Source organism: Mya arenaria, chromosome 15 (genome assembly GCF_026914265.1).
Source record: "Mya arenaria isolate MELC-2E11 chromosome 15, ASM2691426v1".
NCBI classification, from domain to species: Eukaryota; Metazoa; Mollusca; class Bivalvia; order Myida; family Myidae; genus Mya; species Mya arenaria.
The window spans coordinates 26,070,759-26,082,262 of record NC_069136.1 but is presented as its reverse complement, the minus strand read 5'-3'; the positions used below and the strand labels follow the sequence as shown (position 1 = coordinate 26,082,262).

Genomic DNA, 11,504 nt, shown 5'->3' with positions numbered 1-11,504 from the left:
ATAACAGGAACATACATTGGTACTTCTTATTTGTAAATATATAATTTCATTGATATCAGATCCTTTTTAATAAAACGTAATGTTCAGCATTGTCATTTCTTTAATGTAAATTAAAAAATGCTGCATTACCAGAAGGGATTCTTCATTACAAATGCACACATGTAAACTGTTTTAGTATTAAACGAATAGAGCCAAAGGCTAGCTGCATTTATAACATTTACATATCAAACTGTGACAAGCAGAAATAGATATTCCTGTTAGTCTATTAAAAAAAATCCTATTAAGGGCACCGCGATCCTTGCCTTTTGAAACTGTCCAAGGAAAAACGCGAAATCTGACTGCTAAAATGTCACTTCTTTTTTCGAGTTGTATAGTACTCTTTAAATGAAACCTCTTGGTAGTCCATGATAAAGATGCGCCGGTGCAACAATAAATATCGCGATTTTTTCTCAAAACAGACAAATTAAAAAGATGCACCGCAATAAATGTAAAATTTCGCATCATATTTATCGAATCTCAAATGAAAACACAAAAGTTTTTCTATACAAAGTACTAAAAAAGACAAAAAATATCCGAAAATGTTACACTTTAATGTCGCTTTTTTCTTACGTAATTAATAAGGAGAGGTGTTTTGGATCATATCATTTTTTTTCTATTAAAAAAATACGTGAACTACAGTTTAAAAAAAAATCGGCCTTCAAATGATTTCATACAATGGTTGTCGACCTGACTCGTCCACGTCACCGTATCGTTACGTTATATTTCCTGATTGCGTCATAAGTTTAAATAGCATTCTATTCCAATTCAAGATACATTTTTACAATATTACAAAAATGAAGGATAGGAAAACAAGGTACTAAAATGTTATGTTATTTTTTCTCAAGCCAAAAAAGCTTACTGTGAGCATTTATATTCTATGTGAATATATTTAGAGACGCGTTTCAAGTACATGTTAATAAATGTTATATACTTTTATAACGTTTGATAACGCTTGATAAATGTAGTTATAAACTTTGTTCAAGATGTCATGCATGACACACAACCCTGATAAACAACCTTTTATCAGTCCCCACAAACATCGAATCTCTTTGAAGATGATATAAAGTCATTTTACGACAACACCTATTTCTGCTTATATCGTCCTTTACCGTTTTAGAATCTTAATACTAACTCGGCGATAATCCCATCACAAGTGCCATCTTCACGTCATTGTCTATAACCACCAAATCACCCCCTTCGTCCACGCAGGTCCTACGGGCCCGCTGCCAATTGTGTTAAAGATTCAATTTTCTTATACACATGTACACGATGTTGTCCGTTACTAGATGGTAACTGTCAGTGCAAGACAATTCTGAAAACATAAGACAATAGCCTCTTATAGGTGTTTGCAAAATATATGGAAACAAACGTGTTCAAATACATAAATCTACACATATTTGAAGATGGTCAATCGTCGTCCTTCAGAAAGAGTTAAGTGATCATTTGTAATATTTTGAAGTTAAATATGCAAATAATTGATTTTGGTATCCAGCCTTCTTTTTAGGCTGTATGCCTCAAGCCCTGCAGACTTTTATAACCTTAAAGTCTACCAGCGGCAGATCGACATAACATTTTTAACATTTGACGAATTAATGCGCCCAGAGGCGTATCAAGCAAGCGCTGTCAGAACTGTGCTATTCAATGACCTTATATTTAATAATATTTTATTTTATCCTATTTTACTAAGTAGCAGATTTTTTAAGTGTTGGTAGCCTTAAATAGGCTCTTTTTTGACATTTTATTCTGAAGTTGTTAGTATTTGCTAACACAAAAAAATGGTTATGCGACTTTGTCGCGTCAGAGCAATTATTTGTGTAAATACATACTAACAACCTTCAACCAAAACCAAATGCATTTATACACTTTTTTCTATTAAAATCAAAGCGCTTAAAGTCATGTAATGTCGATTAGAAACGAACGGAAACGTTTAAAGGTTTCTCAGGGCTGAAAATTACAAAGAAACTTACTGAGAAACTTTCACACGGTTTCCGTTTCAATCGGCATTATATGACTATTTTACAAAACGTAGCTGGTCGAAAGCCTTTCAGCGCCTTAAGCGCTTTGATTTTTACATTGAAACGCGCTTTATTGTGAGAAACAGTAAATTTGTATTAAGTTTGTCTGGATAAAGTCCATCCTAAATTTTCAATAAAACACCGAAAAACATAAAATGAAATTGAATAAATTCTCATCGTCTTTTTTTACGTATTGAATCCAGTTGTATTGAATATATGTAATATAGCTTACTTGGTTTAGGTCGATGCTCGCAGATAGAGTATTGTTTTTTCGAACAGCCGGTGTCATACCACTGATATTGGTGATGTGCATTCATGAAAACACAGTTTGCTTGGTTATTGCCGTCCGGCTCGCTGTGACCCCAGTTTGTGAAGTTGGGTGGGAGATGGTACGGCCATTGGTACAATGGAGTGCCTCCGACCAGGATTGACCGCAACCCCATCCAGTAGTTCCTTTCGTAGTCCGGTCCTTAAAATAGAATTTGTTGTCTCTTGAAAACATATTAGTCCGTTGCCTATATGTAAGCGGATAATGCAATTCAGCCGGTCATTCAGCCATCATTCATACATAAATTGCTCCTTTCTTCTTTTGATTTAATTATGGCATGCCCGCGGGTTGTTATGGCTGCATTATGACAAGACCCCTTTCACAGCCCCCGGTGAGACACGTTTTGTAGCAGAAGGTTATTGGTTGGTGGGGTATTTGCCACACAAATCATTTTGAAACCAAAATGCTGTGAGACCAGCGATAAATGACAGCTAGGGTGGTCCTACGGCGGTGACAATTTAAAACGGCTGCTCTTTCTAGGGCTACACCGTCGAGGCTCCATAAGCTGCCGACTATTAATTTACGTCGTCTTCATAGGAATTCGCGTGCACTCTTTGCGACGTGCACGCGCCAGGGGATGGAAGGGTCAAAACATTGCCACTGGTAAAGTATCATTTTAACGTTACAAAATGTTTAAGTTGGAATATTTTTACTGGGAGCTTTTACTATAGAAAGTGTGTTAATTAAGAAACAAAATTAATAAAATTGCTCTAAAATCAGAAGTTTTGTTTTATAACTCCCTTAGATATAAAATATGCGCATACACATCTTTGCATCTTAATGGTAGAGGGCTTACCGTTAAAAGGAATATGTATTACTTTGATGCCTTCAAATGCATCGGAGACAAGTCTGTTCCCAGCTTAAACGGGCTGAAGTAGCTTGTTTTAATTCGCCAAACATACTTAAATTTGAATATGATCAATGTAAAATGGTTTATTGTGATTATCAAAAATAAAAAATAAATCCTATTTTAACTCTAAAAACTTAAAAGATTAGCACGCAAATTATAAAAAGACAAAAAAAGTGAGCTTTATAGCTAAATCATATGGCATGTGGATTGCTCTTCATCAAAAAGGTTGATGTAATTTCACAAAGAACATTGCAACAGAGTCAGAAGTTAATAGTGAGATTATAATTGTAATACTATTTTGTATTGAAGTGATCGATCTTATATTATTTAAAATTTGGATTTTCGCAAATGTTTGTGTTATCAAGTATATTGCATAAAATGTGTTTTCATGACATTTAATAGCTTTTTTAACTATTAAAAAAATGATGGAGTGTATTTTATGCAATAATATCGGTAATACACTTTTCCAATCGTTATCATCTGCAAAGGCCCTTTAAAATGTGTATAACCCTCGTGCTACGAGGACCTAAAAGGTGTATTAAATAACTCTATAAAACTACAAACCCAAAATTGATACGTACTAGTAGAATAGTGGACGATAGCATATTCTACAAACAGTCTTTTTTCAGGAGAATCAATCGTAACAAGCTCGTCCTCAATATTGTGGCATACTTCAACCGACTCGTTATAGGTAAGGTTCGCGGTTTCGATAAATCGAATACACAGTGACGTCACGTTGTCATAGAGATGGTCAGGTGGGCAAACAAAGTTTTCTGTTTAATACAAAAATGAATATAATTAAGTATGAACGAGCTTTATGTTTTATTGCTTTATACAGGTTGTCACTATATGTTTTACAGAGTGAATTAGGCAGCAACTAAATATATTGTCAATATATCACCAATATTACTATTTTGTGTCAGTTATATAGCAGTTCGGTGCACTATATTTACAATTCTTTTAGTAGATAAAACTTGACGTTTATATTGTATATATATATATTGTTATGACGTCATTGTTTACTCCAAATTTTGCGCTCCAATTTGATTAGCCCGACGTCATTTGACCTATGATATACGTCAGCTATTCTTTTACACAAACGTTTGTTGCAGGTTACTCTTCAATACCAAATACTCAATTGCAGAAGATACTGCTAATTTTTAAAAGCAATGACTGTATTTTTGTAAATGCAAATTTGGTCGAGTGCCCTACTGCGTTCATACAGTATAAACGCAAGAAAAAATGTGATCAATCCTTAAACGAAGTTCCAATGCTATACCAATTTGGCAATTAATGTGGGTATAAGAACGCTCATTTTAAAAACAATTGGAAACGTTTAACAAAATAAACAGAAACCTGTTTGTGTTGCAGTTGCTGCAGAACATGCGTTGTTGCAAAAATCGGTACTACAGCATTGTACTGGACACTCCGTGTCCAATAGAGAGTTTCGCACAGCATCACAGGCCTAAAATGAATTGTTACGTAAATGGTGTCTTGTTAAACGAAATCAGGTCATCTTATTGCTGGGATCTGAGTAAAAGAAATTCTACACGGATAAAACGGTGTAATTATACATCGTTTTAAACATGTCAATTATGTTTTTGACAAAACATTTTATGACCACTTACTGAACGTATGTACATAAACTTAAACATAAACAATTCTATGGAGAAAATGTAGGATCGCATTATATGAAATACACCATTGCTTTTAATTTACAGGGAGTTTTATTAGTGAAAACAATTGACCCCCCCCCCCCTCCCCAAGACAAAAGGTTTTGCCCCTAAGTAACGTATTCTTGAAGGTAAATTCCTAGATCCGCCTGCCACACGGACTTCAGGTTGATTGACTAGAACTTTGTTAAAGTTAACAATTTGATTGACGACATCGTTTTTAAACGTAAAATGAATTAGTTTATGCTTATATTATTGAATAAAACAATACAGCTGAAAGAGTCATCTCATGGAAACGTTATTAATCAACTTCAAGTTATAATCAATAGGTATTCTGTATTGACTGTCAATAAATATTAAGACGTACCGAAGTAGTGTCACACAAACCCGTATACAGATGGGTAGTTGAGGATAGAACATTCGGTTTTGAGTACAGCATACAGTGCTAAAATGAAAATATATTTTTTATCGTGAGATGAAATAATTCCACGAACACAATATGCATCCAAGTTGAAAGCAGACTAGGTGTAAAACATTTGTACAATACCATCAATTCAATAAAATGGACCCAATCATGTTCTTGCCAAATGCACTTTTTTGTATTACATATTAAATTGTGGCAAATCATTAGGAGTGTTAAAACTAAGATACTGACGGCTGGAACCCTTCAACAAATGTCGATTTATATTTAGTTGCAATCTATATTTAATGTTATCTTTGAATGTAACTCCAGGAAGGCTTGATTTTTTGTTTTTCTACACATATCCATACGTGATTATTAATCAACAAGACAGAGAGGTTACTGTTCACTACTTGTACGGGTACGTGCGGGGTACTTTTGTGTACTACGTCATCAAAATATGTATATTTGTTGGCTTCTTCTTGAGCACTACGTCATCCAGGTTTTTGGCAGTGTTGACGTTGATTTTTACAATTTAGCACGAGAAAGGTTATTAATGCGCGTTTCAGCGAGACAGCGAATACTTGTTTAACGTGAAATGTTGCAAACGACACAGAAACGTGTACATGTACGAATAGCTACACGTCTATGTTCAAGTACACATCATATTTAGCAACCTTAATAATGTGGGTTAATATAAACCTCGTGCGGCATGCACATGGCGACATGGGTACAATTGTTCGGGTCCTCAATTCCGTCGCATTGGAAACAGTACGGGCCTCGCTGGGTTGATGGTATGACTGGTAAAAGATAAAGGCGTAAGTTGGAACAACGTATCCATCTAAATTATGGAGTTGAACATATTCATCCAGCATATTCATAAGATCGTTTGCAGCTCAAGTATCGACCATTATCATTCTCAAGCAACGCGGATACTCCTCTGATCATTTCACGCACAGCATTGACACTAAACGCTGACTTGTACCCTAATGCACTGCGAAGTGTCAACCGAAATCTTTTTTTACTCTGGATTACATTTTTAAATTACACGGATCTGCATTAAAGCAATACAAAAAGTCCTCAGAACATTTTACGAACAACACTGATGCTGCTCCCCGTGAATTGCCACAGCGTACTGCAAAAGGTCACCCTCACCCAATCTTTTGGATTACATTATAAAATCAAGCAGAGACAGCATTCAAAAGCAATGCGGATAGTGACCTGAACATTTTACGCACAGCATTAACACTGTACCCTGAGGTTTACCCTGAAGCATCATTTTTTTCATTTTGGAATACATTTTTAATTAAATAGGGTCTTTTTTATCTTAACGACTATTAGGTATTAGGCTTGCCCCAATTGTGTCCATTGTTGTTGTTTTTGTCTTGTGAAATCGGTGAATTCGGTGCATTAATCAAAATCAAACTGCTTCGATGCAACTTGTTCTACCTAAATTCGACTTGAATGAGAGTGATGGTAAATAATACGCATCAAAGCTCACGTGATAAACTGCGTCATAAATGCTACGTCGGAAGGCAACATTTTGCTTCGAATGAAGATTTTAACAAAATATAACATTACTATTCCTTCACCATTTTAAATGAAACATAGCGCAGTTTATGCCGCTTACGGAGCCCCGCCTTCGGTCTTTTACAAGAGTTTGATTGAGAGTTTAGTTTCTTCAAACACTTCGACAAATCTTTTAACAATTCGGCCGTCTGACGGAGCACTGTCAAAACATTATTTTGGAAACAGTTTTGTCGAAGTGTAAGAGGAAACTAATCACCTTATCGAACTCCGGTCATAAAACGAAGGCGGAGATCTTTAAGCGGCATAGACTGCCCTTTGTTTTATTTAAATTGATGTAGTAAAACAAAAGTTATCTTTGTTTTAAGTGTTCATTTTAAGCAAAATATTGCCTTCCGACGTAGCATGCATGACGTCATTTATCACGTGGTATATACACACTGAAGCTAGCGTTTATCACATCTGCAATCAAAGCGGACGACGTCTGGCCCAAATATCACGAAAATACTCAAGATAAGTCTCAATCTCAACTTGATTTACCACATAAAAGCATAGTTTTGTTCAAAATCTTGTATGTTTTCATACTTTTTGAAACCGTATTTCCTCAAGGAATATGTTATATTGAAAGATTTCGACAATTGTTCAAAGAAAACTAATTCTAGAGCAAAAAATATACTTGAGCAATTGTTAAAAGGCAATGGATTATACTCAAGTACGTTTTTGGCTGTATAATATTTTCCCCTTGGAATTTAGACCAAAGATTATAATCAACACATTCAATGATAAAATGCGGTTTTAAAATGTGTAAAATCATATATTTTTTTCAATAATGTTTTATGGTAAAATGCGTTGACGTTGAGTTTGAGTTCTGACTTAAGTATTTTCGTGATATTGGGGCCAGGGGCCGTATTCAATAAGCATCTTAGTAACAATTTTCACTTAGTGAAAAATTGTCATTTTTCTAATTTTGTTTTTAAGAAAATGGACAATGTTTATCCACCAAAAATATGAAAATAAGCAAGAAAATGGTCTAAACAATATATGCATATGAATAAATCTGATGAAAAGTAGTGGGTATTTCAAATAATTGTTGTCAAATATTATAAAATTTTCACTAAGATGAAAATATTCACTGAGATGCTTTTATTTTTAAAACACTTTAAAGCCTTATTGTTACCGGGGGTGAGGAGAGTGGTCTTGTGGTTTTAAGTTATAAAAATGGTATATCTGTAAGAGTGCAGATTTAAAGATGCACTATTACTCCCAGATAAGATATACCACATTAAATAATATTGTTTTAATATTCCAAGAAGGATGAATAAATGTCGAAAACAATGATTCTTATGGAGGATACCGAGTTTGATTTGAATGAAATGAGCATAAAACACAGTATTTCTACCTTATGAGACTATAGTAGAACACAGTAAATCTTTTAGCACTCAATCATTTAATATATTGCGCTTTCTGCTATTAAATAAACAGTTACAATCTTGTTATCAGTTATTAGTATTTTCCATAAATGCATTATTCAGTAAGTAGTTAAAGGCTTATCAGTCAAAATTTATGTTTGTTATACATGTGTTTGTAATGAGTTTGAATAGGAGTTCCACTCTAAAAAAAGACACAGAGCTGGTTTCTACTCAGAGATGGATTCGAGGGTGATCCGTATCATCGTTCAGCTTTCTTGACAATCGAGCAGGGTTTTTTAGTAAAAAACGAACCAAATCGTTTAATAGTATAAATTAGAAAAAAAATGAACCGTTTAATGTTGACCATAACAATGCGTATTAAAATTATTTCTGGAATGTAACGGTAAAGTGGAAAAAGCCAACCTGTAACTCCGCATCCTTGGTTGTTACAATATGAGGAATTACAACATTGCATACACATGGGTACGTCACCAGGGTGGAGAAGACTCACATCGGAGGTGGAACACGCCTTAACCGCAAACAGAGTAAAGGTAATAGAGTAAAAAAAGTATATAGAGTAAATAAAGTATATAGAGAAATATATAGAATCTAGAGTATACATATCGTATTTATAGGAAAAAGAGTAATGTGTAAACATAGTGTAGTATGCATAGAAAACATATGGTATATGGGCTAACTACAGTATTTAAGTTGGTATTGTATAATACGTTAATATTGTTTTTAGAGTATATGTATCTAGCGTACTCAGTTTATAAAGTAAAAAATACATATCTTGCACTACATGAGTTTCACTAAGTTTAAAAGATACAGTTATTCTATTGGCAAGTAATTGTTCAGTATTGTATTACATTGTTGTGTTTTATTGGTGGAATATGACTGTCTGTGATGGAGTACATAAATTTGTTTATGTTAACTACAGCTAGGTGATTACTTTGAAAAGTACCATTATTCGTGTTTTTTTTTTAAACTTCATAACCGTCGTCGTCTTTCCAGCCGTTGTAATATTAGTCGTCGACGTCTTCCTAGCCGTTGTGATATGAGTCGTCATCGTCTTTCTAGCCGCTGTGATATAAGTCGTCGTCGTCTTTCTAGCCGTTGTGATATGAGTCGTCATCGTCTTTCTAGCCGCTGTGATATAAGTCGTCATCGTCTTTCTAGCCGCTGTGATATAAGTCGTCATCGTCTTTCTAGCCGCTGTGATATAAGTCGTCGTCCTCTTTCTAGCCGTTGTAATTTTAGTCGTCGTCGCCTTTCTAGTCTTTGTAAGATTAGTGGTCGTCGTCTTTCTTGCCGTTGTAATATAAACCGTCGTCGTCTTACTAATATGAATCGTCGTCGTCTTTCTAATATTAGTCGTCATCGTCGTCATTCTTGCCGTTGTAATAGTAGTCGTAGTTGTCTTCCTAACCAATGTGATATTAGTCGACGTCGTCCTTCTAGCCGATGAGATATAAGTCATCGATGTCTTATAAGCCGTTGTGATATTAGTCGTCCTCGTCTTCTAGTCGTTGTGATATTAGTCGTCGTCTTCTTTCTAGCCGCTGTGATATTTGTCGTCGTCGTCTTTCTAGCCGTTGTGATATTTGTCGTCATCGTCTTTATAGCCGTTGCGATATAAGTCGCCGTCGTCTTCATAGCAGTTGTGATATAGGTCGTCGTCGTCTGTCTAGCCGCTGTGATTTTAGTCGTCATCGTCTTTATAGCCGTTGTGATATAAGTCGTCGTCGTCGTCTTTCTAGCCGATGTGATATGAGTCGTTGTCTTTATAACCGTTGTGATATAAGTCGTCGTCGCCTTTATAGCCGCTGTGATATTAGTCGTCATCGCCGTCTTTCTAGCCGCTGTGATATAAGTCGTCGACGTCTTTCTAGCCGATGTGATATGAGTCATCGTCGTCTTTATAGCCGTTTTAATATGAGTCGTCATCGTCTTTATAGCCGATGTGATATAAGTCGTCGTCGTCTTTATAGCCGTTGTGATATGAGTCGTCGTCGTCTTTATAGCCGTTGTGATATAAGTCGTCGTCGTCTTTCTAGCCGTAGTAATAGTAGTCGTCGTCGTTTTTCTAGCCGATGTGATATGAGTCGTCGTCGTCTTTATAGCCGATGTGAAATAAGTCGTCGTCGTCTTTATAGCCGTTTTGATATGTGTCGTCGTCGTCTTTATAGCCGTTGTGATATGAGTCGTCGTCGTCTTTATAGCCGTTGTAATAGTAGTCGTCGTCGTTTTTCTAGCCGCTGTGATATGAGTCGTCGTCGTCTTTCTAGCCGTTGTGATATAAGTCGTCGTCGTCTTTATAGCCGTTGTAAAATTAGTCGTCGTCGTCGTTTTTCTAGCCGCTGTGATATGAGTCGTCGTCGTCTTTCTAGCCGTTGTAATAGTAGTCATCGTCGTTTTTCTAGCCGCTGTGCTATAAGTCGTCGTCGTCTTTCTAGCCGTTGTAATAGTAGTCGTCGTCGTTTTTCTAGCCGCTGTGATATTAGTCCTCGTCGTCTTTCTAGCCGTTGTGATATAAGTCGTCGTCGTCTTTATAGCCGTTGTAAAATTAGTCGTCGTCGTCGTCTTTCTAGCCGCTGTGATATAAGTCGTCGACGTCTTTCTAGCCGCTGTGATATGAGTCGTCGTCGTCGTCTTTCTAGCCGCAGTGATATTAGTCGTCGTCGCCTTTCTAGCCGCTGGGGTATTAGTCGTCGTCGTCTTTCTAACCACTGTGATATTTTTCGTTGACGTCTTCTAGCCGCTGTGATATAAGTCGTCGTCGTCTTTATAGCCGTTGTTATACGCGACTTCGTCGATCTAACTCTAAGTTGCCTCCAACTTATTACTCTCATAACATTGGTCGTCACAATTTAGAATCTCACTTACGGCTGTAGTTTTACATCCGACGTTGTACACAACCAGTCCACTATGAGTCACTACCTGTTCAACGGAACAAACCTGAAGCAAAGAATGGTGGGGTATTGATTATTTGAATCATATGTTGTATCATATATATGTAAGAGTTCAACAATGGGGAAAACAAATGATTTCATTTGAAAAACAAAGTTTTTTTTCTGAAACACTAAAGCGTGTACTTCATCTAAGGCGCTATTTAGGTAATAGTTACCTCATTCAAACCCTGAGTTGTATACAAACTCGCAGGGCTATCGTATAATTTCAATCAGAGGATAATTAGTGAAGTAAAAAATAACAGATGCTAAATAAATAATTAATTTTAATTCAGTTTTGTGAAAGATTAGCAA

General features: G+C 35.9%; 1 protein-coding gene across 1 annotated transcript; it reads right to left on the bottom strand.

The window, feature by feature from the left end:
* Positions 1–1,966: 1,966 nt before the first annotated feature.
* Positions 1,967–8,735, bottom strand: LOC128219244 (uncharacterized). Its single transcript, XM_052927056.1, has 7 exons — positions 8,665–8,735; positions 6,008–6,105; positions 5,273–5,350; positions 4,589–4,697; positions 3,814–4,005; positions 2,287–2,523; positions 1,967–1,983 (listed from the first exon to the last, which is right to left on the bottom strand). Exons 1-7 carry the CDS (start codon positions 8,720–8,722, stop codon positions 1,967–1,969), a joined length of 789 nt encoding a protein of 262 aa, XP_052783016.1. The 5' UTR covers positions 8,723–8,735.
* Between the last annotated feature and the right edge of the window lie 2,769 nt (positions 8,736–11,504).

Coding starts and splice junctions, on each gene's coding strand:
- LOC128219244 (XM_052927056.1), bottom strand. CDS start 8,722: ATGTGTATGCAATGTTGTAATTCCTCATATTGTAACAACCAAGGATGC. Junction 4,698..5,272: donor GTTTGTGTGACACTACTTCG/GTACGTCTTAAT, acceptor AATTCATTTTAG/GCCTGTGATGCTGTGCGAAA. Junction 4,006..4,588: donor AGCAACTGCAACACAAACAG/GTTTCTGTTTAT, acceptor TGTATTAAACAG/AAAACTTTGTTTGCCCACCT.